This window comes from Ammodytes marinus, assembly GCF_949987685.1.
Source record: "Ammodytes marinus genome assembly, chromosome: 9".
NCBI lineage: Eukaryota > Metazoa > Chordata > Actinopteri > Uranoscopiformes > Ammodytidae > Ammodytes > Ammodytes marinus.
This window is the reverse complement of record NC_137213.1, coordinates 26,750,447-26,774,259: the sequence shown is the minus strand read 5'-3', so window position 1 is coordinate 26,774,259 and position 23,813 is coordinate 26,750,447. Positions and strand designations below refer to the sequence as shown.

General features: G+C 42.0%; 1 protein-coding gene across 1 annotated transcript in view; it reads left to right on the top strand.

Moving 5' to 3' along the window:
• cadm3 (cell adhesion molecule 3) overlaps positions 1–23,813 on the top strand; it is a gene marked incomplete at both ends in the record, with an annotated part of 101,821 nt that overhangs the window by 64,733 nt on the left and 13,275 nt on the right. Inside the window, 4 exons of the mRNA XM_080034285.1 lie at positions 124–276; positions 6,764–6,901; positions 20,645–20,815; positions 21,969–22,059. Coding sequence (XP_079890411.1) covers positions 124–276; positions 6,764–6,901; positions 20,645–20,815; positions 21,969–22,059 — 553 coding nt within the window. The remainder of the gene's footprint in view (positions 1–123; positions 277–6,763; positions 6,902–20,644; positions 20,816–21,968; positions 22,060–23,813) is intronic.

Genomic DNA, 23,813 nt, shown 5'->3' with positions numbered 1-23,813 from the left:
AATGAGGTAATAAAAAAGGGCAGAGCTTGTACAACTTAAATCCCCTTCAATAATTCATAAATCAGATGAATTATGAATGCACATTAACAATATCTCTGTCTGTCTCTCTCCTTTGTCCCTTAGCGCTGAGAGATAACCGCATCCAGCTGCACCGCTCCACCCGCACAGAGCTGTCCATCACCATCGGAGACGTGCAGCTGTCTGACGAGGGAGAGTACACCTGCTCCATATTCACCATGCCCGTACGCACAGCCAGGGCTACTGTCACCGTGCTAGGTAGGTCACACCAAAACACACAAGTATACATAATAAATCTATATATGTTTGTCTGTCTGTCTGTCTGTCTGTCTGTCTGTCTGTCTGTCTGTCTGTCTGTCTGTCTGTCTGTCTGTCTGTCTGTCTGTCTGTCTGTCTGTCTGTCTACATAGTCAGTCTGCGCTGGGGGACAAAAATCCAGTGTTAAAACACAGCCTAAGCTCTGTAAACGGTGCATGTTGCTAGCTAAGGTGGGCCCCCTTTGTTTCCATACCAGTTTAATACAGAGCCTAGGCTGTGTATGAACACCAAACACAGTACAGACAGGTAAAGCAGATTGTGAGGAGATATTCACAGATTTTGACAAAAAATAGAATTAGTCAACAAGCATTCTCCAGAATCACTGACTCCACCTTTAAAACACACATAATAAAAGTGAAAATGATTATGTATCAACCGTGTTAATCTGGATTTCAAGGGAAAGATGTTATAAAAAGTCAAAGATTTTTTTTTTGATTTTGCTCTCTATTTTGATTATAAGTTCAGTAAAACCCTTTTTATTCTATCGTAACCTTCCCATCTCCTGTCTCACCTTGAAGGAGGGTTCCCTCTCTGTGAGAGTCATTCTAAGGTTGCTTTTAGATAGTTCTATACAGACGTCTCTAAGGAGGTATTTCCATGTGTTTTCATTTTCAAGTATGTCTCCTTTCTAGACTGATTGACGGCTGTACAAATCACCTTGACTTGCAATCCCTCTCAATTTATCTCCCACATATTTTGGATTGTGACAAATTCAAATGGACAATTCAAAGCTCAGCTGTTGGTATCTTTTCTTAGTTTTTCCTCAGTGGTCATGCTGTCTAACCATTTTACCACAACATATGTTTTTGTTACCAGTCATTTTCACACACTACACACACACAAAGGAAATATAGGAGAAAGTGGCTCAAATTCCCCCGCTGATACACTGCTGTGTTGGCATTATGACAGCCAAGGCCCTTACCTGCAGACTGCCCCCTCTCTCTCTCTCTCTCTCTCTCTCTCTCTCTCTCTCTCTCTCTAAAGCAGGCTGCAGTTAGCCCCCCTGTGGCTGTCCATTGTGAGTGTGACATGCTAGAAGAGGCTGCCTGTCCACTCCAGTTAAAGTATTTGTACTCAAAGCGGGTTAGTGTTGCTCTTCCATCAACTTTGGTTGACTTGTGAAATACCGAATCGAAAAGAATGTCTGTAATCAAGGCAGGAATGGCACAGGTGGTTTTTTTCGGTCCCTAGTGTGGAAAAAGCGTTTAACCACAGTATGTTGCTTAGAATGATAAGATAAGACTTTTTTGATCGTGAAGGGAATTCAAAATAATGCGTGACATTTGCACATTTTCTTTATATTCTCTACTCCAAATTTCGAATAATCCGATCTTCATGCATGTATTAAAGGTGGAGTCAGTGATTCTGGAGAATGCTTGTTGTCAAAATCACTTTTTTTGGTCAAAATCACTGAACATCTCCTCAAAATTCGCTACCTGTCTGTACTGTGTTTGTGTGCTGAAAAGGCTGGCGTTAATACAAAGCATATGGGTGTATGTAAACAAAGGTTATGTAAACAGAGGGGGCCCACAGTATCTAATAACATGCCCATTTACAGAAAAAAGGTGGTATATTATCACTGTCTTTCTTTTTTCAGCGCACATAGTACAAAGGTAGTGGATCATGAGGATATATTCACTGATTTTGACAATAAGTGATTTTGACAACAATCGTTCTCCAGACTCGCTGACTCCCCCTTGTAATGTGTTGTATCTTAAATGGTTCTATATATGGTGGACCACAGTATATTGACTCAATACCCTTCCCTTGTGATGCCTTCATCCAGTTTGATCCAGTTCCTCTCGTGCTGCGTTGTGTTAAGGTTATGACCTCAAATAACTCTTGGCAAGAAAAAAAACCCCAGCAATCACTCATCTTCCTTGTGAGATGGATGTTATTACCTATATGTGCCCGGCAGCGTGCGCTATAAATTGCGGTCTTCCTGTCGGCCGTGAGTGGGCCCTGTTTTATTGATTGGATATTGGGCTAATCGGCATTGGACGCTCGCAAACAACGTCTCTCAAAGCATTGACTTTTATTTTGACGGGTTGTTATTGTTCTTCGGTGTCAGCTAATTCTGGCAATATCTCATCATTGGTTTTCACTTGAAGATGGGAAGGAATCAGTTTGCAATGCTGGGCAATAGCGTAATGCACCTGCTAATGGACGTACAACCCACAAACGGAGAGTTACTGTATGCGTAGAGAAGACAGCCGGGCTGATAGTCTTGTGGGCAGATTTACAGGGTATCATATTCTGCTTTTAGATGGCTGTGTCATAGAACTGAGTCACCCTTTGTGCTTATCACGAAAAATACCCTACAAGCACATTTATTTGACACATAATAATCGCAACATTTTGCATACTTTCAACTTGTTTCGTCTTACTGTTCTCAGCTCTTCCAATTCAATACACCATATTATCAAAAAAAAAAATAGTTGGTTGACAACAAATCTGTAGAGGGTTTTCTGTCTAATTCCATTGTAGAATGCACCAAGTGGAACTAAGAGATGCTAACATTTTGAAATGTTGTGTGGCGCAGGGTGGCTTGGCCTTTGTTTACAACGGCTGTTCAGTGGCTCAAAGGCCACAGGGGTTGTTCCCCAGAATTTGGGATATGTCAGTTAGCAGCTGTTGAAGCGTCCTCGAATTGATCATTTTACCAATATTTATTCTGGTGTTTTGGCAGAGCTGCAAAGTGCATTGAGAATAATTCAGTAAAGTGGCTATGGATAACAGCATGAAGCCGAACGCCTGAAATGTTAATCCGGTGTGTGTGTGTGTGTGTGTGTGTGTGTGTGTGTGTGTGTGTGTGTGTGTGTGTGTGTGTGTGTGTGTGTGTGTGTGTGTGTGTGTGTGTGTGTGTGTGTGTGTGTGTGTGTGTGTGTGTGTGTGTGTGTGTGTGTGTGTGTGTGTGTGTGTGTGTGCGTGTGTGTGTGTGTGCGTGTGCTTGTGTGTGTGTGTGTGTGCGCGTGTGCGTGCGTGTGTTTGTTGTGTCGATGCAAAGGGTGAAGGCGGGTCAACATTCGCTCTTTAAAAATTCAAATTAAGATGAGAATCACTCCTCCTTATTACTTCCAATCGAGCAGTAATTGGGATTCAATCGTTTTTCATTGGCTGTAATTGACAGCTGTGACACTGTATTCTGCGTTCAATAAATATTTCATGACCCCAGAGAGAGGGAGCCCAACCATTAAAAATGTATGGTAAAATGTCCAAATCGCATGGACCCCTGTGGGATCATACGCCGAGGGATATCGAGTTTTGTGTGTGTTCATGTGTGTGTGTTAATGTGTGTGTGTTTGTGTGTGTGTGTTATTCTTGTTTTGACATGTGCAACGCTTTGACAGACACACACAAGCAGCACACATGAGCGCACAACTGCTGAGGATGGTCAGTTTTTAAACGCCGCTGCTTCTCTTAGTGTAAAATATGTGGCCTGCCTCTGTGCTCCCGCCCGAGCTTAAGCAGAGAATAATTTATAATGGCTTTACTCGGCTCATTCTTCTTGTAGAGAAAAGGGTCTCGACAGGGCTCCCCCAACCGATCCTATATGTGCAGTATTATTCCCTTATTAATATTCAATGCTACTTTACTGCCAGTGGAGCTTCCGCACATAGTGCACTACATCAAATACTGCCACATTAAAAATTGACCACATTTTTATTTTTTTGATCTATACCTTAGTTAGTTCACAGCTCTTTATATTTGTACTTCCGTGTCTCTTTTTTTTCTTGCCTGCAGGGGATGGACAAAATAACATATCTATCCATCCTTCCGTTTATCTATCTATCTATCTATCTATCTATCTATCTATCTATCTATCTATCTATCTATCTATCTATCTATCTATCTATCTATCTATCTATCTATCTATCTATCTATCTATCTATCTATCTATCTATCTATCTATCTATCTATCTATCTATCTATCTGTCTGTCTGTCTGTCTGTCTGTCTGTCTGTCTGTCTGTCTGTCTGTCTGTCTGTCTGTCTGTCTGTCTGTCTGTCTGTCTGTCTGTCTGTCTGTCTGTCTGTCTGTCTGTCTGTCTGTGTATCTATCCCTCTATGTATATATCCCTCTATCCATCAATTCACCCACATACCCAACTATCAATCTATCTAAAAAATATTTCAACAACTGGTGTGACATCTTCTCAATTCCAATGAACATTTATATCAGTTTCCCTTCTGGCAAACCCTGCATGAATTTGATTCCGCTCTCCATCTCTACTTTCCCCTGTCTGTTTGTCTGCAATTCTCTTCTTTCAGCTCTCTCTCCCTCCCTCTCTCTCTCTCTCTCTCTATCTCTCTCTCTCTCTCTCTCTCTCTCTCTATCTCTATCCTTCTCTCTCTCTCTCTCTCTGTCCATCACTCCCTCTAGCATGTGCTAGACGGCAGAGCGAGTGTTCATTATTTTTCAAAAGAAGAATGACAGTACACGCCGCCAACCCTTGGATAAAAACAGCGCTTCCCACAATGGCTCGGAGTTCAATTTTCTCAGCTCTATGCTTTTGAACGTTGGCAACGAATCCTTGAAATATTTGGTGTGGATGTGTGTGCTCCAAGTGAAAATAGTAATTAAGCGAAAAAAAAAAAGTCCTACTTTAAGTGACTGGGCCGGATTTTGGAAGAGCACCTTATGGGAGATAGGGATTCATCTTGAAATTTTGGTTTGGCCGGTGGCTCATTTGGCTAAAAAAGCTAACGTCTGATTGTGATCCATTGTCTGATTAGGTCCCTTGGTCCCTGTCTGTCTGTCGCATAGGGCACCCGTGTGTCCCCTTCCAAAATAATAATTTAGTCTGACTCACTCACCCTAACTCCCATTTTGAATTTTTTTTCAACTAATGAACTGTGGGAGTTAATTTAATAATCTCTGCGATAATGAATTACCTTGAAATGTTGGACTGAGAATGACCAGTCACACATTATTATTATTTCATAAACTGACTGGAACTGTAGAAATAGCCAAGCCTGTCAGAGTCTAAGTACATACCTCATGCTGCTTGTTTTCAAAGCGCTAATGCATTATACTTGTTCTCATTGAATTAACTGCATTTCCATATACATATCTCAGTAGACAGCCATTCTACCTTATGCACATTCATTGCATATGTTTGAATACTTAATGTACTACAATAGCGCTGTTAGAATGTTAAGTTAATGCACATTTCTGTGTAATTTTGTTTTGTCTTTATCGTCAACTCTTTATCTTTTTCATATCTTGTCAACTTTGGGCACAAGAACTACTTTGGAGAAAGATTGGGTCACGGATAACAGAAAAACACATTGATTTTTTTGGTAGGAAGTAGGGTTCAAACAGCATTCTCTAGCATTCAATTCAAAACCTGACCTCCTCACAATAGTCACAAAAAGCCATTTTCTTTTGCAAAACCTTAAGTGGTTGCTTGTCTGCAAAAAAAAATACATTCTAGTCCACTTGCACTGATGAACACTGTTTGGTTTGATGCTTATTGAAAGTCAGGCTGAACAGAAGACCTTACTGATCTTTCAGCTGCTGTGCGATGACTGGGAACAGTTTTTCGGGGCAAATCGGTGCACGCCTGCATCATTATTTTCCTCTCTGAGCTGCTTTCCATCAAAGCGCCTTCAGGGCTGAACATAGAGATTCATGCTTATCTGTTATGTTGAGGATACTGTATCAAATTGTGCTTTCATAACCCAATAAAAACACATACACACACACACACACACACACACACACACACTCACACACACACACACACACGGACACAGACACAGACACACACACACACAAACAAAGACACACACACACACGCGCACACACACACACACACACACACACACACACACACACACACACACGCACACGCACACGCACACGCACACGCACACGCACACACACACACACACACACACGTGTCTACAGCTACTTGTGTACTTGTGAGGACACTCATTGATACAATACATTCCCCAACCCCTAACCAAAACCAATTTCTAACCTGAACTTTAAATCCAAGTGTTAACCCTCGAACAGCCCTTTAAAAGCTGCAAACTGGACAAAATGTGTTTACTTTCCAAAAATGTCATCACTTGTAAGGTCTATAAACCTGAATTGGTTGTCACAAAAATAGTTGTAAAAGTACACACACACACACACACACACACACACACACACACACACACACACACACACACACACACACACACACACACACACACACACACACACACACACACACACACACACACATTTAATTACTCGGTAGAAGCCCAGCCATCTGCCCTGACCTTTTCCTGGCTTTTCTCTGTGCACAAGGTGAACCCTGCAACATAAAAGTTTTCTCTCTAACACTGTTGTCCCCCTCTTTCTCTCTCTCCCCCCCCACTCCCTCTTCCTCTCTCTCCCTCTCTCTCCCTCTCTCCCCCCCCTCTCTCTCCAGGTGTGCCCGGTAAACCTCAGATCTCGGGCTTTGAGCAGGCGGTGGAGGAGGGGGGCAAAGTCACCCTGACCTGCACCAGCACGGGCAGCAAGCCCCCCGCCAGGCTGCGCTGGTACCGCGGAGAGGAGGAGCTGGAAGGTGAGAGACTGTGTGTGTGTTTGTGTGTGTGTGTGTGTGTGTGTGTGTGTGTGTGTGTGTGTGTGTGTGTGTGTGTGTGTGTGTGTGTGTGTGTGTGTGTGTGTGTGTGTGTGTGTGTGTGTGTGTGTGTGTGTGTGTGTGTGTGTGTGTGTGTGTGTGTGTGTGTGTGTGTGTGTGTGTGTGTGTGTGTGTGTGTGTGTGTGTGTGTGTGTGTGTGTACTGTGTGGTCAAAAACATATTCATTCGACGTGTCTGTTGTTGCTTTAACTTGTGCTGGATCTGTGTGTGTGCCAAGGAAACACATGGGTGTGGTCATGCGTGTGTGTGTGTGTGTGTGTGTGTGTGTGTGTGCGGGTGTGTGTGTATGTATCTGCAAAGATAATCTGTAGGACTGCGAGGATGTGGCTTGTGTGTGTTCTCTGTGGCTTTACACTAAGTGATTGTGGGATCCTGCAGTTATTATCAGTGTGTATGGGGATTTGCAAGTGTGTATGTTCCTATGTGCTGTATGCCTGCACAAATTTGTGTCTCACTTGTGAATATTTTTTTGTGTGTGTGTTCTCAAAATAACCTGCCTGTGCGTGCTCACGCTGTGTGTATTGTTGTCCTTGCCACGTTGCCTGCTGTCAATGTGCAACCTAAACCTGTGCCTGCATATGCGTGTGTGTGTGCAAGTGGGAGAGCATATGTGTGTGTGTGTGTGTGTGTGTGTGTGTGTGTGTGTGTGTGTGTGTGTGTGTGTGTGTGTGTGTGTGTGTGTGTGTGTGTGTGTGTGTGTGTGTGTGTGTGTGTGTGAGAGAGAGAGTGAGAGTACATGCTGTTTGTGTGTGTTTGAGTGCAAAAACATGCTGCGATCGTGTTGGTAGCTTTTTTTCCCCCTCATGACTCCTTCATGTCTTGATGCAGTAAATGTGTCCCTATGCATGTAGCCAGGGACTGTGTGTATGTTTGCTTTTATTGCATTTTGTGTGTGTGTGTGTGTCAACCGTTGAGCTGCAACATATCTGCTACTGGGAGAGTGTGACACAACAGCGAGCGAGCGAGGGGGAGATAGCGTGGGTCGGATATAGCCGGGGATAACGACAGAATCCGGCAAATGAAAGGCCGGGCGGAGGAGAGGATGAAGGGAGGAGGCCTAACACAGAGAGACGGAGATAGAGATAGAGAGAGCTTTGCATGAGGTCAGAGCGACTGGTCTTTTGTTACGATAAACTGGAAGAAATGAGCAGCGGATAGAAAGGGGAGTAGAGGATAGAGTGAGAGAGAGAGGGAGAATAAGAGAGAGGGAGAGGGGGAGAATGAGAGAGAGAGAGCGAGAGAGAGGGAGAGAGAGAGAGAGAGAAAGAGAAAGAGCACAGCACAGCCAGTACGTAATGAGAGGACAAATGAACCAGCTTTCGACTTGCAAATCAATCGAAAATATCAAGGCGCTGACTGGCAGCCTCTCACTCGCCTGCACCAGTTGCGTTGGCAGTGTTTTTTTTTTGTGTTTTTTCTTCCAAATTACAGCCGTGTTCCCGGCTCGCCCACCCCTGCCTCATCAGTCACAGGGTTTTCTGTTTGGCTTTAACGAGAGGAACAAACGCGTGGGGGGGTCTGTGTGTCTGTCGCCCTCTCGCTCATTCTACCATCTGCTGTCACATAAACTCATGAAGCTTTAAAGTCAGTGTCTGAGTCAGTGATTCTGGAGAAAAGCGTGGTGCCAAAATCAGTGAATATATCTCCTCTCGATCCGCTACCTGTCTGTCTGACTGTGTGTGTGTGTGTGTGTGTGTGTGTGTGTGTTCCACAAATCCAGCGTTAATACACAGCCTAGGCTCTGTAAACGGGCAGGTTGCTAGCCACGATGGGTCCCCTTTGTTGACATATACCCTTTGTTTACATGCCAGTTTACAGATCCTGGACTGTGCATTAATACCAGATTTTTTTTCCAGCTTACACACAGTATATACAGGTAGCAGATCATGAGGAGATATTCACTGCTTTTGACAAAAAAAAAAGAAAAAACGATTTTGACAACAAGCGTTCTCCAGAATTGCTGACTGCACCTTTAAGCTCTGTTTGCACACGAAGAAACACAGCATGTCGGCGAAGCACTCCAGCTGACTGTCTGCCAAATGCACTCTAGTTTAAACGGCAGTGTTCAGACTGGTAGATTGTCGTTTGCAATAGCCATTTTCTAGGACTAATTATACTAATATAATACGATGATAAGATATGATAGTGGGTTTAGTGGTGTGAAAATGCTACACTCATGCTTTGTAATGCTAAAAAGAGGGGCCCCATCTCGTGCACTGACGCCTTGGCAGCTTTTAGTGTTTGCTGTAATTATGGATTGAAATGAGTCGGGAGAATGGACGGAGGCTACAAAGAGAGAGAGAGAGCTGCCTGCCTGAGGACAGATTATCTTATTGTCTTTTTTGTTACAGCCCAACCTGCAAACACACAGGAGCCATTTTGTGTGTGTGTGTGTGTGTGTGTGTGTGTGTGTGTGTGTGTGTGTGTGTGTGTGTGTGTGTGTGTGTGTGTGTGTGTGTGTGTGTGTGTGTGTGTGTGTGTGTGTGTGTGTGTGTGTGTGTGTGTGTGTGTGTGTGAGGGGAGTCTAGAGATTGTTGCTTTTTAAGAGAGATTGGATTTTTGTTTAAAGGGTCAGCTCACCCAAAAATACAACAAGATGGTGTTTTCCCTCTTACCTATAATTGTTATCTAGCCATGCAGATGCTCTCTCATGGTTTATGCCATAGATGTGATGGAGGTCAGTGCTATTTTGTTTGTTTCTGCTCACAACACTGAAAAGTTTAATTAAAAAACAATCTGCAATGCACTGATCATTTAGGATTATCCACACATATCTCACTGTTAACAGTTTTCGAAAGGATATACCTCCGCCGAAAATATAGTACCATCCCAATGAATTATGTTTTATTTTTGACAGGGACAGTGCACTCTTGACGCTAGCAAGTAGCTATTTTGCATCTGTGGTCCCTATAGGCAGGCAGATATAACAATACAAAATGATTTTACATAACGTTAATATTTCACAATGACTATAAAGCTATATAATATGAACCATGTCACTAAAATAAATCTCCTACATAAGCTCCTGCTATCATTGGTGTTGGCACATTGTTTTCAGACTTCAGACTTGAAGCTAGATTTATATATTGCAAAACTTCCTGAATTTTTCATATCTGTAAGGATAGAATTTAACTTCATACGTAGTGCAATTTCATAAGCTGCTTGACCAAAATACTGTTGGTATTTCATTAGATTTGGTAAGTTGAATCCAGTATGAACAGTGATAGTGTGTGGAGGTACGGGGGAGCTCGATGGGTGTGTTAATGCTGGACACCTAACCTTAACCGTAAGTGTTTTCGTTGCCTAACCTTTACCAGACCTCAAAGGAGTCCTCCAGCACTTTAGTTTTTAAAGATAGAGCATCCACGAGAGAGACACTTGAAACGACTGAGCATTTAGTTTAAGCATCAAAAGCCTTGACTTTTTCTTCCTAGAATAAATTCGTCAAATTCCCCCCCCCGAAAATGATTGGACCCACACTCCATTTCCCATGATGCAACTTGACACTTTACTTTTGTGTCATGAGGGTTATATTTTCAGAATGGGCTTAATATGAAATAAAACTGTTCAAACAGTTTTCACAGGTGGAGTAGTATTATAATAATACAACTAAATGAGTGGAGTGTCCCTCTAACCAAAATGTATGCTAACACTGTAAAAAATAAAAAAATAAGAAAAACTCAAAAACTGTCTGAGTTTGTAGGCCAACTAAAAGAAGACATGTTGAGCTAATGCATTCTTTTTTGTTGAGAGAACGTGTAATCTTTTTTAGTTGGCACACAAAATCAAGTTTTCCTAACTTTTTCTTTTTTACGGTGGGATGTTTTCTGTCGCCATGTTAATTACTATATTGCACAAATAAGTCATTTACATTTTTTTTTGCCATTGAATGTTATGATAAACACACATAAACAATAGTGAGCGTAATCCAGGACTTTGCTTAATCAAGGTCCTTCTCTGGCGATAGCGTGACATCCATAGTAACACAGGGAGATTGGTTCTGTTTTGGGTGAATGAACGCTTTTAAAAGAATTGATAAAAACACAGACAGACAGAGAGAGATTTGAAGAAGATCAACTCGATATGACTGATGGTGTGTTTGGGGCCTCGCCCAGCTGTCCCGACAACGCACAACACCGATCAGTCATCGCTGCAAACACACACACACGCACTGTCATTATTTTTAGCACACAAGAGCTAGTAATAGGCAGATGATAATCAAACACACACACACTGTCACACAGTGCTCATCTCTGGCTCGATAGCGTAAGAGCACCACGGGTCACCGTGCTTTCATGACAGCTTTTCATTCATGCATTTGTAGTCTGAAGTCTGAATATATGTGTGTATGTGTGTGTGTGTATGTGTGTGTGTGTGTGTGTGTGTGTGTGTGTGTGTGTGTGTGTGTGTGTGTGTGTGTGTGTGTGTGTGTTTGTATGTATGTGAATGTTGAAGAGATGAGCCCGTATACACTGCTTCTCACCACTGCTTCTCTGACAGCTTCACTGACAGTAAAAGCAAAGAAGGAGAGAAAGAGGGAACGAGGGTGACAGAAGAGAGAGAGAGAGAGAGAGAGAGACGCCTTGTATCGAGAAAGTGACAGTGAGGTGCTGCCAAGAAAACAGAGAAAGGGATGGGTGAATGAATGAGTGGGCGTGTGTGAGTGTGTGTGTGTGTGTGTGTGTGTGTGTGTGTGTGTGTGTGTGTGTGTGTACTTGCACATGCACATGCACAGGCATCTTTGTGAGGACCTATAGCTTTTAACCATTGGAGTGAGGACATTTTTGGAAAGTTGTATTCTTCTTCAAAGGTTAGAATAAGATGTAGGTTAGGGTAAGTGGTCAAAGGGTTGGTCGTAGGCATTTAGTTGTGATGTTTGAGGCTAGGGTTATAGGGGCTTTGGAATTCAATGTCGATGACTGTCCCCACAAATACTGAAGTACAAGAGTGTGTGTGTGTGTGTGTGTGTGTGTGTGTGTGTGTGTGTGTGTGTGTGTGTGTGTGTGTGTGTGCATGCGCTTGTGTGTGTGTGTGTGTGTGTGTGTGTGTGTGTGCGCGTGCGGGCGGTAGTGTGTCTGTGTGTGTGTGCTCGTGCCTGTGTTCGTGTGTGTGTGTGTGAGAGATGCAAGGAACACTGACTTAGATAGTGAGGGGAAAGTTGCAAAGAGCGGACGGAAGACACAGCAGCACAGGGGGAATTAATAGGAAGCGAGTCGGCTTCGATTCTGAGTGTGTAGCTCCGACCGGGGACCAGGGGATGAACCGAAGGAGGGGGGGACACGGTTTGAAAGAAGAGGGGACTAGAGAGCAACAGGAGAGAGGGAAGAAAGGCTGATGAAACGGAGAGAAAAATCCGGAAAGAGGATTTAGATAGAGAGAGAGAGAGAGAGAGAGAGAGAGAGAGAGACGGGAAAAGGGAGTGGTAATTGTGAAGAATGAAAGGCTAAGAGCTTTTGAAGACTGTATTAGTTGTACTGTGTGAAAGGGCCATGGATCATTTAGTGACATCGATGTATTGGATTGAGGATAATAGGGATTTATGGTGGCACTTAAGGGCCATATACTGGGGCTGAATACCCGGCCTAAAATTGTCATAATGCGGGACGTGGGGCGGACGGCGAGAGGGTACATGGGCGTGTGTCCGTATGGAGCGGTGCAATGTGAGAGATGAGACGGAGAGAGATATTAAGAGGACAGAGGCTGGTAGGGGAAGTATTCAGATCCGTAACCCGTTTAGATCCCCCCCCCTGTCTGTTTCAATGGACAGGACTTCAGGATGCTTAGACAGAAAGGAAGCAGGGAATTTGAGAGGATGCTATGATATATTCTAACATTATAGCCAAAAGTGATCAGAAACAACATCAATAAGTATGACTGTGGGGATGTTATGCCAATAAACTGAGTATAGAAAAGTAATAATAGAATAGAAGAAAAAAATACTGTGGGCTGTTTTTTCTTATCAATAATTATGTGTTTTTGTTCAAATAATAGAAGGTGTACATGCAATGTGGTTGAAAGCAACACTTTATTTACTGATAAGAGTTATCCATTGATAAAAGTACCAAAAACATTTTTTAATTGAAAGTTATCTCTAAAGACAATTAATTTAAAAAAAAAAATCCATTGGGTAGTGTCTTGCAATCAAATTCTCCTGCCATTCCAGTAGACAACAATTCATTTATTTATTTGTATTTATCTTTTTTTGGAGTATGATTTATGAGGGCATTAAGAGTATAAATCCACCATTACAATATATTGTTGTATATTTTGATCATAATCGGGCTTTGAACGGTTTCAGACAGTAGCCAAATAATTTAAAAAAAATGCATAAATCTACATTTAAATATGAACTGAAGTAAAAGTACAGAATCTGCAATTTTTAAAACAAAAAAAGTAAAAAGTACTAATTTTGCACAATGGACCCTCTGGGATATCTTTCTAATTATAAATATATTATGCAACAACCTTCTTCCTCTGCAGCTCGGAAAAACTCCATAGCTCTGAGCTACAGAAGGAAGACAGAACCAAAATATGTCCTATAGCTGCTATATTTACCCGGTAATGAGGTAACAGCACTAATTATACATCTCTTTCCATATTAGACCACCTATTATGAACGCTCAAATAAATAATACTTGAGCCTTTTCACTCACCGTAGTCCAACCCAAGCTTAAAAGTAATGACTGTTTTACATACAGCTCTGGAAAAAAATAAGAGACCCACCCTTCCAAATGTTCAGTGTCTCTCGTTTTACTATTTATAGGCATATGTTTGAGTAGAATGAACATTTTGGTTTTATAATATAACCTACTGACAACATTTCTACCAAATTCAAAATGAGAATAGTGTCATCGAGAGCATTTCCATAAAGTAATGTAGAGATGAAGATTGAAGAAAAATCCAGACCAATCCATGGTCTTTTTTTTTGCCTTTTATTTGCTGAGCCTGCATGTTGGTGCTAAGCCATGCGCTACTGTCTATTCCCTGCTACACGTTTACACACATCCAGAGTAGTGGAGTAGAACCAGAGTCTTCTGCTTTCTGAAGAATGAACAGCTTCAGTGAGCAGTCAGAGGTTAAACGCCTCGTGAATTCATTGAATATTACGTTTTTTTATCATTCAATCTGTCATTTTCACCCTCACCACAACTGGTCTCTTAATTGAGGTTTGGTCTGGAATAGGGCTGCAAATGATGACTATAATTTCATTGTTGATGAATTTTATTCTTGTCTGGGGGTTTTGTATATGAAATATTAAAAAAAGGCCTTCGCAAATTACCTGAGCCCAAAGGGAATGACTTGTTTTGTCCGACTAACAGTCAAAAACACAAAGATATTTAGACAAAAAGACGATCACATTTAAAAAGGTTTGTTTAGTTTGATTGCAGAAGGCATTTTTACTTGATTAAAGCCGTAGTGCGTAACTTTTTTCATATAAATGAATGTTGGTTACATTTAAGCAATCGCCAAATGAGTTGACACAAAGTTGATTAAGCCTTTCAGCTCCACAAATCTCTCTCTGTATTGTTCAGTATGGCAGCGTTTGCAAACTGGTATGGTCCCCCAACACTGGTGCAGGAGCTCATGAAGCGCCCACAAAATTTTTCAGTTTTTGATTCTTCTTCTTGGGAAAAACCTGGACGTACAGCAGATGGTATAAAATCCATGCGTGATCACAGAAGGCTTACCTAATGTAGATGCGCCGACAGTGTTGTTGCAATTCCTTAGAATTCCACTTGGGGGGCGACAGAAGTTACGCACTACAGCTTTAATACAAGATGTTTTACTGCTATACATCTTTTAGTAATATTTACTGCTTAAGGATATTTTTCTCCATTCATTAAAATTATCATTTGGATCGACAATTGGATTTCACAGGCATATCACAATGTTTTCTTGGCCTTGGTGTCTGTAAAACTGAAGTAGTCCAAGCTTTAATATTATCATTTTGTGTCATATTTCGTTAGATATCACGGCTGAATTAGCATTAAAAGCACATCAAGCTATATCTCATCATCCCGCTGGCAAATTCACTTCTTTGATTACTAAAACAACAACATTTTCCATCTCATTATTAAACCAAAGGGATTTTGGTTCCACCCACTAATCGATTACAATCTACTAATTGTTTCACTTCTAATCCAGAACCTACGGTCACAAGCTCACGTCCGTGCAGCCTTAAAGGGCCGGTAGCATTAATTGCTGCATCCAGTTGTGTGATTCTCATAATGTGATTATTTTATGGCAGATTGTACATTTGAGGGTTTGATGCATATAAGCAGCACTATCACTTCATCTGTGGCCAATCAACACCTTGGGGGAAAGTTATAGCCGCTAAGACGGGCCGATTGCCCATATTTTTATTCTTGGAATAGGACTTTTTAATAAAATGAAAATAGCATGGACAACCCATTAAAGTTTTAGCGGGTGCTGGAGCATAGTCAAGCTTAAATATTAGATGATATAAGATGGAGAATGGCTGGCACACACACACACACACACACACACACACACACACACACACACACACACACACACACTTCCGCTAATTGAATATTGATATTTAATTTGAATGATTTATCAGTAATAAAAAAACATAACTTTGATGATATAATATGTTTTTTCGTTATGACTTTGACATCTTTCCAAACTTTTTCTAGAAGTATTCAATCGCGTGATATGAAAGTTAACCAGTGAATTGACCATACTGCACATTATGGCTTCACAATGCAGAGTAAAAGAGGTTGAGATCAACATATGTTTGGAAGCACAAGTAGCGATTTGTGTGGTTTTATTTTTTGTTTAAAACAACCATATCTTTTAGCAGGATTATGAAACTGAATACACTTACACTTACCACCTACACGAAAACAAACACATTCATTTTGTCGGGTATTATCTCAAGGCATATATCAGTGCTTTTCTGCAGATATGCCTGAGGTTTAGATGTATGCTGATGGAATGCGTGTTATAGTATATATCAACCGTCATCTCTCACACCTTTATTTTTTTATTTTCCCTCTGCACCATCCACTCTGCATTACATTTTGATCTTATTTCACCGGCTGCTTGTATATGCAAAGACACACAGCGTGTTTCACAAGCTCCAGGTTTACAAGTTTTGCTCATAAATTAAAGCTGCACTAACGTATTTTCCGGCTGCGAAAAGCAAGCTGCAGCCATTCCAATATTGACTTATTATACCTTATACAAACACACAGTTGATATGTGGAGGATCATTCCCTTATTTACATATCCAGGCTTGAACGGCACGGCATTATCATTCAGTGGTAGACTTGTTTGTGGCCACCCGTTGAGTTTAAGTACAATATCCGCTCTTTCATCTCCGTTTGGTACAGTGGGGGTTTATCAGAGTTGAAGGCAGATGTCTTTGTTAAATGCGTTGACCCAAATGACATTGTATTCTTACTTACTATTTAGTCATAGCTGCCTGACCATGCAGATAGTTTAATTTTGTATCTTTCCAGGCTTCAAGATGTCGCCTGTATTTCTGTCTCCATCCCAATACAACAGTGGGGAAATGACATTCAAAATTCATAAGCAACTATTGTTTACCGTGACAACTTCATGGTTACTTTGGGCTAATCCACAAAGAACACAGGGAACACTTTTCATTGGTAATACTTTAACAGTGAAAAATCCAGAATTATGAGGACCACGTTTCTGAAAAGATATTGTAGTAAAAAAATGTCGTTTTAAATCCTTTTCAATCTCATTATTTGTGCATGAAGACAGGGATATCAAGGGTGAATACTTCAGAACTTGCCATGGCTGAAATCCTTTTTATTTAGTAAATTTGGGAGAACGGACCCCTTTAGGAGGTATACAGAGTCTGTTAGTCTGTGTATAATCCGCTGTAACAACCTGTTATTGCCTCCCAGTGCGATACGCTTGTTGCGCCGCTCGCAGCAGCCGACATGCAAATCTGCCCTGATGTTCTAATAATGAACTGAGGAAATGTGAATTATGCTTAAATGTGCATCACCGCTGTCTTGGGAAAAGCCACTTAAATCCTATTTTTCTTCCCCCGTAATGAATGTGTTGAGTCGCATCCACTACCCCTTGGGTCTGAAAAAAAAACTATTTAAAAAGTATTTTTTTGGAAAATAATAAACAGACACACACACACACACTCACACACACACAAACACACATGCACGCACGCACACACACACACAGGCCTCAGTAGGGGAGAGTGAGTAAACAAAAAAAGGGATTTCTTCCTTCACAGGGCTAGTTTTGAAGATCTATGGTCTTAAGTGCCGGCTCTATATTATTGTCTGTATTTGTGAGTGAGCGAGTGAGACAGACAGTGTGAGTGGCATGGGATTATTGAAATGCTCCTTGAAAGTAAACAAATTTTCTTCGTGGGTCAGAGGACTGGTTATGGTAATAAAAAAAGGGAAAGACGCCATTAGATTCAGTGGTATTTGAAGAGTTCTCTGGAGGGGAGGGATGGATGGAGGGAGGGAGGGAGAGAGGAAGGGATGGAGGGGGAGAAGGGCTCTTTAATATCTGTGTTTGAGAAAGAGCTAGAGTGAGACGAAGGAGAAAAAAGTGTGTGTCTTCCAATCTGCTCCCATGACACTATCTCCGTCTCCTCTGTGTATATGTTATTCATGAGGTTGACCTACATGTTCGATTGCGTGCGTGTGTGCGTGCATATGTGTGTGACTGTGTGTGTGTGTGTGTGTGTGTGTGTGTGTGTGTGTGCGCGCATGTGTGTCTGACAAGCGTCATTGTGTGTGTGTGAGAGAGCTTGCATGCATGTGTGTATGTGTGCGTACGTGTGTCTGCAAGTCTGTGTGTGTGTGTGTGTGTGTGTGTGTGTGTGTGTGTGTGTGTGTGTGTGTGTGTGTGTGTGTGTGTGTGTGTGTGTGTGTGTGTGTGTGTGTGTGTGTGTGTGTGTGTGTGTGTGTGTGTGTGTGTGTGTGTGTGTGTGTGTGTGTGTGTGTGTGTGTGTGTGTGTGTGTGTGTGTGTGTGTGTGTGTGTGTGTGTGTGTGTGTGTGTGTGTCGTGCAGGAGGAGAAGGTAGAAGGTGATAGGGTTCCGGTCCACTTTCCAAGATTCACCAACCACTTTCACGCTCCGACCGGCGGAGTTTGATACATTTTTTTTCGTACAATAGAGCGCGATCTCCGGATGACAGTCCCCACTGTGTTAATGCTTTCATACCCACACAACCACAGTCTAGTGATGCTGCTCCAAGACCCACTTTCACCTGCACAGTTCCTTTTTCTTCTTGTCTTTTTGTATACTCCACCTACAGTTATGGCTGCCCACCTCAAATGTCAAATAAATGAATGAAAAGAGGGGGGGGGGGGGGGGGGGGGAGCAGCAGGTGGAAAAGTGTCTGTATAAAAATCGGGCGCATATTATGACTTAAAACCTTACCCGTAAAAACAGACCTAATGTTTTATCGCTCTAAATAACAAAATATGGCCGCAACAGATTCTAGTTACGACGCAGTATATATTCTCTTATAACTTGGCGATATAAAGGGTAAAGTCACCCCGCCTCTGCCGTCCTTTGGCGGTGGATGACATCATGTCAAATGCAAGCTGTCTCCTAAGCAACAAGAGAGAGCAAGGCAGTTCAACGCAAAAGGAAGCCTGGACTTAGCAATATTAGATCTTTAGCCTCGTTCTCTCTCTCTCTCTGTCTCTCTATCTCTCTTTCTCTGTCCCTCTCTCTCTGTCTCTCTCTCTCTCTCCCTCTCTCTCTCTCTCTCTCGTCCTATTGGTGTCCTTCAGCATTAGAAATCACAGGCTGGTCTGACTAGTAAACATGTGCTTCGTGCATTGTGCGGATGTTACGATACAAGGGCGCTGGATAGGGAAGGTTAATGATATGTTTCACTTCATGGATGTTGTGGCATGATGTAGGACTGACAGTGTATAGGGTTGTTATTTTTTGTTCTAAAGATTATTTGTTGGTATTTTCAAGCTTTATTTGAATGTACAGAGTTGAAATGGGGAGAGAGAGAGAGAGAGAGAGAGAGAGAGAGAGAGCGAGAGAGAGAGAGAGGGATGACATGCAGTAAAGGTCAATAAATAAACAAATACATTTGCATTTCTTTCAAGGTGGAGAGTGAGAAAATCCATGTACGTTTTGAGTTAATACATAGCTTTGTTCTTGTGTCCTCAAATGAATCCTTTTTTTTTTTTTTTACTGACTGACATTCAAAGTTCAACGACACAGCACAGAGAAATGCAGCACATCTTCACATTTGACAAAAGCTGGAGCCAATACATTTTCCGTTGATCCACTAATTGACTTATTTATTTCAGCTGTAATCACAGTTTTGGCTATAGCTGAGAGAAATTCACACACACACACACACGGGTTAGACACATAGTCGCTGCTATATAGCCCTCAGTTACCGGGGAAACAAAGATAGACCTGCAGGTATGATGATGTCATGAGCGGTTTAAAGTGGTTTGCCCTGAACATCTGGGTTCACATTTATATTAGATGAAGCATTTCTAGACATAACAGTCAATGAGTCAGCAGAAGTAAAAAAATGTAATCTTCCATTTTAACCTGCAATTTCAATTTTATTTAAATGTTCTATTTCTACTCATTCGCTTTTAAATGTTTTATTTCTATTCATTCGCTTTTCTAATGTATATTATGTATTTTAATGCCCCTGTAAAGCACTTTGAATGGCCTTGTGTCTGAGCTGTGCTATATAAATAAACTTGCCTTGCCTTTTATGAGGACAAAAGGTGTGATATTCTCCCTTAAACAATGTGTGGAAATGCACTGTTAGACATACAGTACATGTGGCATTATAGTGATAGATAGCAGAATAAAACACCCCGAGGGCGCCAGGTAACGGCACAGAGAATGCATTGTTCATTAAATGAGAACAAATGGGAGGTCATTTCACTTCTTGTACAGTTCTATACCGCATGAAACCACCAGATATTTAACACTGTTAAAGAAAAATGTTCAGCGCCTGAGGTTGGCTAGTGGTGTGTCATTTTGTATCTGTATGTGTGGTGTGCATTGGTGTTGTACTTGTCCCTGGTTAAAGGTGAAGGCAGTGATTCTGGAGAACGCTTGTTGTCAAAATGACTTTTTGTCAAAATCAGTGACTATCTCCTCACAATTCGCTACCTGTCTGTACAGTGTGTGTGCTGAAAAAACCCAGTGTTAATACATAGCCTAGGCTCTGTAAACGGGCATGCAGTACAGGTATTGGATCGTGATGAGATAGTCACTGATTTTGACAACAAGCGCACTCCAGAATCGCTGGTTCCACCTTAAATATTCAGACAGAAAAAGAAGATTCATCAATGTCTGAGATTGGAGTCTTGGAGTGTGTATCTTTCTATCCGTGTAGTGCCCTGGTGTTGTACTTGTCCGTGGTTCAAGGTGGGGTCAGCGAATTCCGGGGAGAACGCTTGTTGTAAAAGTCACTGTTTGGCAAAATCTGTGAATATCTCCTCACAGCCTAGGCTCTGTAAATGGGCATGTTTATAGCTATACGGTGGATTTTTTATTTTTTTTATACATTCCCGTTGTTTACTTGCCTGTTTACAGAGGCCCTGTCCCTGTTTAAAAAATGCAAACACCTCCGCACCACCATGACTGATCCCCTTACCCATTGTCCCCCCCCCCCCTTTTTTGTCTCTTCAGGACGTCCTGACGTGGTTGAATCTGTCCCTGATGATCCCACCTACAACGTGAGCAGTGAGCTGGACCTGGTGGTGTCGCGCTCTGATGACAACACACTGATCACCTGCGCCGTGGACCATCCCTCACTCAGCCCGGGAGACAAGAGGAGCGAGCAGCCTCTCAGGGTGCTCTGTAAGTACACTGGGAGATAGGGGCTGTGTTCGAAAAAAGCCATACTAACGTCCTACTCATACTAATTTTGACGTCAATTTGAGTATGTTGTGGTTGTGTATGCGAGTTTGTGCAGGCAAGAAATGCCCGGATGAGTACTCACTTCCGGGAAGATTCTGTGTATGGATCGATAGGTTACTTTTCAACCGCCCCACAATGCATTGCGTCTTTTCAAACGACATGAAAGGGTTTTTTCTAAATGATGTTTTGCTTCTGTATACTTCAGTGTAAACAATCGATCACAATCACATGGATTCAGCTTTGTACCTTATTCCTTCTAATTTTGAGCCACATTAGGCCATTATATTTGCCCTCATGAATAGCATTGGTTTGTTTTTGTTTTTTTTGCTCTTTTCTTTTTCCCGGAAAGTCAAGCAGAGTTTATTGTTCGGTAAATCAATTCAGGTGCTTTCAACAAAATGTGCGTCACATACTCTCTGCTACTTAGTGCATCACTAAAAAGGTGAGCTAAGGATTAAGAATTGAGGAGAGTAGAGGACAAATGGATTTAAGAGTCTAATGTAAAAAAAAAAAAAAGTAATTTCCCAAACTACTGCTCTATTATTTTTTCTCCCTTTCTTTAATCTGCCTTGCTCTTCTATTTTATTAGGCAGTATAGGCATATTTTCCCCTTCGCGGTCTTGATCCCTGCTCCAATAACTCCACATTAGCTTCCTGTAATAATGACCAAAGGAGTTTAACCTTCCTCTGCCGGTGCACTGGCCCACACTCCAGTCACTGCTGATAAGAAGAGCATGCAATCATCATCTTAAAATGAAACTATAAAAAGGGAGCCCCTATAGGTTTTGAGTGTGTGTGTGTAGGTGCTGCCCCCCTGTGGTAGAGACTGTGGTACTGCAGGGTAGAGAGGAAAGTGGTGTCGTTGTGTAAGAGATTATGTCATTGTGGTGACGCCTACGGGATGCAGATGGGAGTATAGATGGGGACGGGGATGAATGAGACTATCAGTGCTGTGTTTAGGAGTCCTGTGTTATGTAACTATACCGTGTGTGTGTGTGTGTGTGCGTGTGCGTGTGCGTGTGTGTGTGTGTGTGTGTGTGTGTGTGTGTGTGTGTGTGTGTGTGTGTGTGTGTGTGTGTCTTCCACTTAACAGATTCCCCGAATGTGCAGATCGTGCCCGAGACCAATCTGCCTAGAGAGGGAGGAAAGTTTTATCTTCAGTGTTCGGCCATCGGCAACCCAGAGTAAGACACGCACGCACACACACGCATGCACACACGCACACACACAAACACACACACACACACACACACCTATGTTATATTCACACCAGGCCCGTACTCATACACACACAGAATTTGATTTTTTTTTTATTAAACAATGTGCATTTTGTCAGAGTTTTTTTCCTTCTTCATCTCCTCTCGGTAATGCCTCTCCTTTATGACTTGAACCGGGTGCTATTTCTTAATGTTGTTCTCGTGTCTGGTAAAATCATAACCCAATAAATCTTCATTTAGCTCGAGCCGGAAAAAAAGGAACGAGCCCTGTGTTTCTGTTGCTAAAAGCAGCGGACTGATTGAAGCCCTGACTCTAATAGAACCGGGCAGGTCCTTGCTCCCGGCTCTCACACACCCACCACCATGTAGTTACTGAAAAGATGTCAAATTACACGGCAGGTACACAAGCACAATACACAGCAGAGGCAACACTGACAGTCTACACAAACACACACAGTTACACACCGACACACACACACACACACACACACACACAGACACACACCGGTACACACACACACACACAGGAACACAACTGTAGGCAATCACACATTAACATGCTCAAATTTCTGACACCTTCTCGTGAAAATACTCACTTGTTCAAACATGGTTATATACGTACACACACCCACCCACACACACAAACACACAAGCATGGGTGCAGTTAGCGGAAATAAAAAAAAACACTTGCTTATGGGCTACAAGCTTTCGCGTGTTCACTGATACAGTGTACACAATTATTTTGATACTCACCCACCTACACACAAACACAGACACACACACACACACACACACACACACACACACACACACACACACACACACACACACACACACACACACACACAAACAAACACATAGAAACAAATTGCAACCCCTGTCTTAAATCCTGCCCACACAAATACACTCTCTCCCCTGGCATTTCTGCATTATAGATGAACCTCCAGCCAACCATCCCTATCGATTTTCTCTCTCTCTCTCACTCTCTGTCTCTCACTCTCTTTCTCTTTCTCTCTCCCTCCCTCCCTCATCACTCCATCACTGTACATCTCTCTCTTTCGAGCCTCCTTCGCTCCTCTACCTCTACCTCTTGTTGTCGTGACGAGTCCTTATGGCGAGCCCCTTGTAACATTATAATAGCTTTGTCTGAATATGTATCATCAATATCCATAATTCTTTCTTCCTCGTAACTATGACAGTTTTAGAGATATCTGTAATTCTATTTTCAACTATAGTCAAAAAATATAATGACGGATATCCACCCTGTCTTTCTGTCTGGCGAAATGACGTCACTCCATTCATGTGATCTCGTTAACCATAGCTGCAACGTCATTTTGCCTAGTCGCAACTGAATCTCTGACATCTTCAACTAAATTACGACTATCCGTGATTCCAGTTTGAGATATCTGTCATTTCAATTAAACATATCTATATTGTCTATGTCTAGATATCTTTAATAACGGTTGACGAATCAAAACAAGGTCATAGCTATCTCGAACTGGAATTGTGACTCGTCAAAAAATGATGTGTATTAGATATCTGTAATTTGAATTCAGGATAGTCAGATTTAGACGACCAAATGTTACAACGGCTTGTCATACCTCTTTGCCCTCCTCTGTCCTTTCCTGTTACTTGCTATTATCTCTCTTCACAGCTTTACACACACACACACACACACACACACACACACACACACACACACACACACACACACACACACA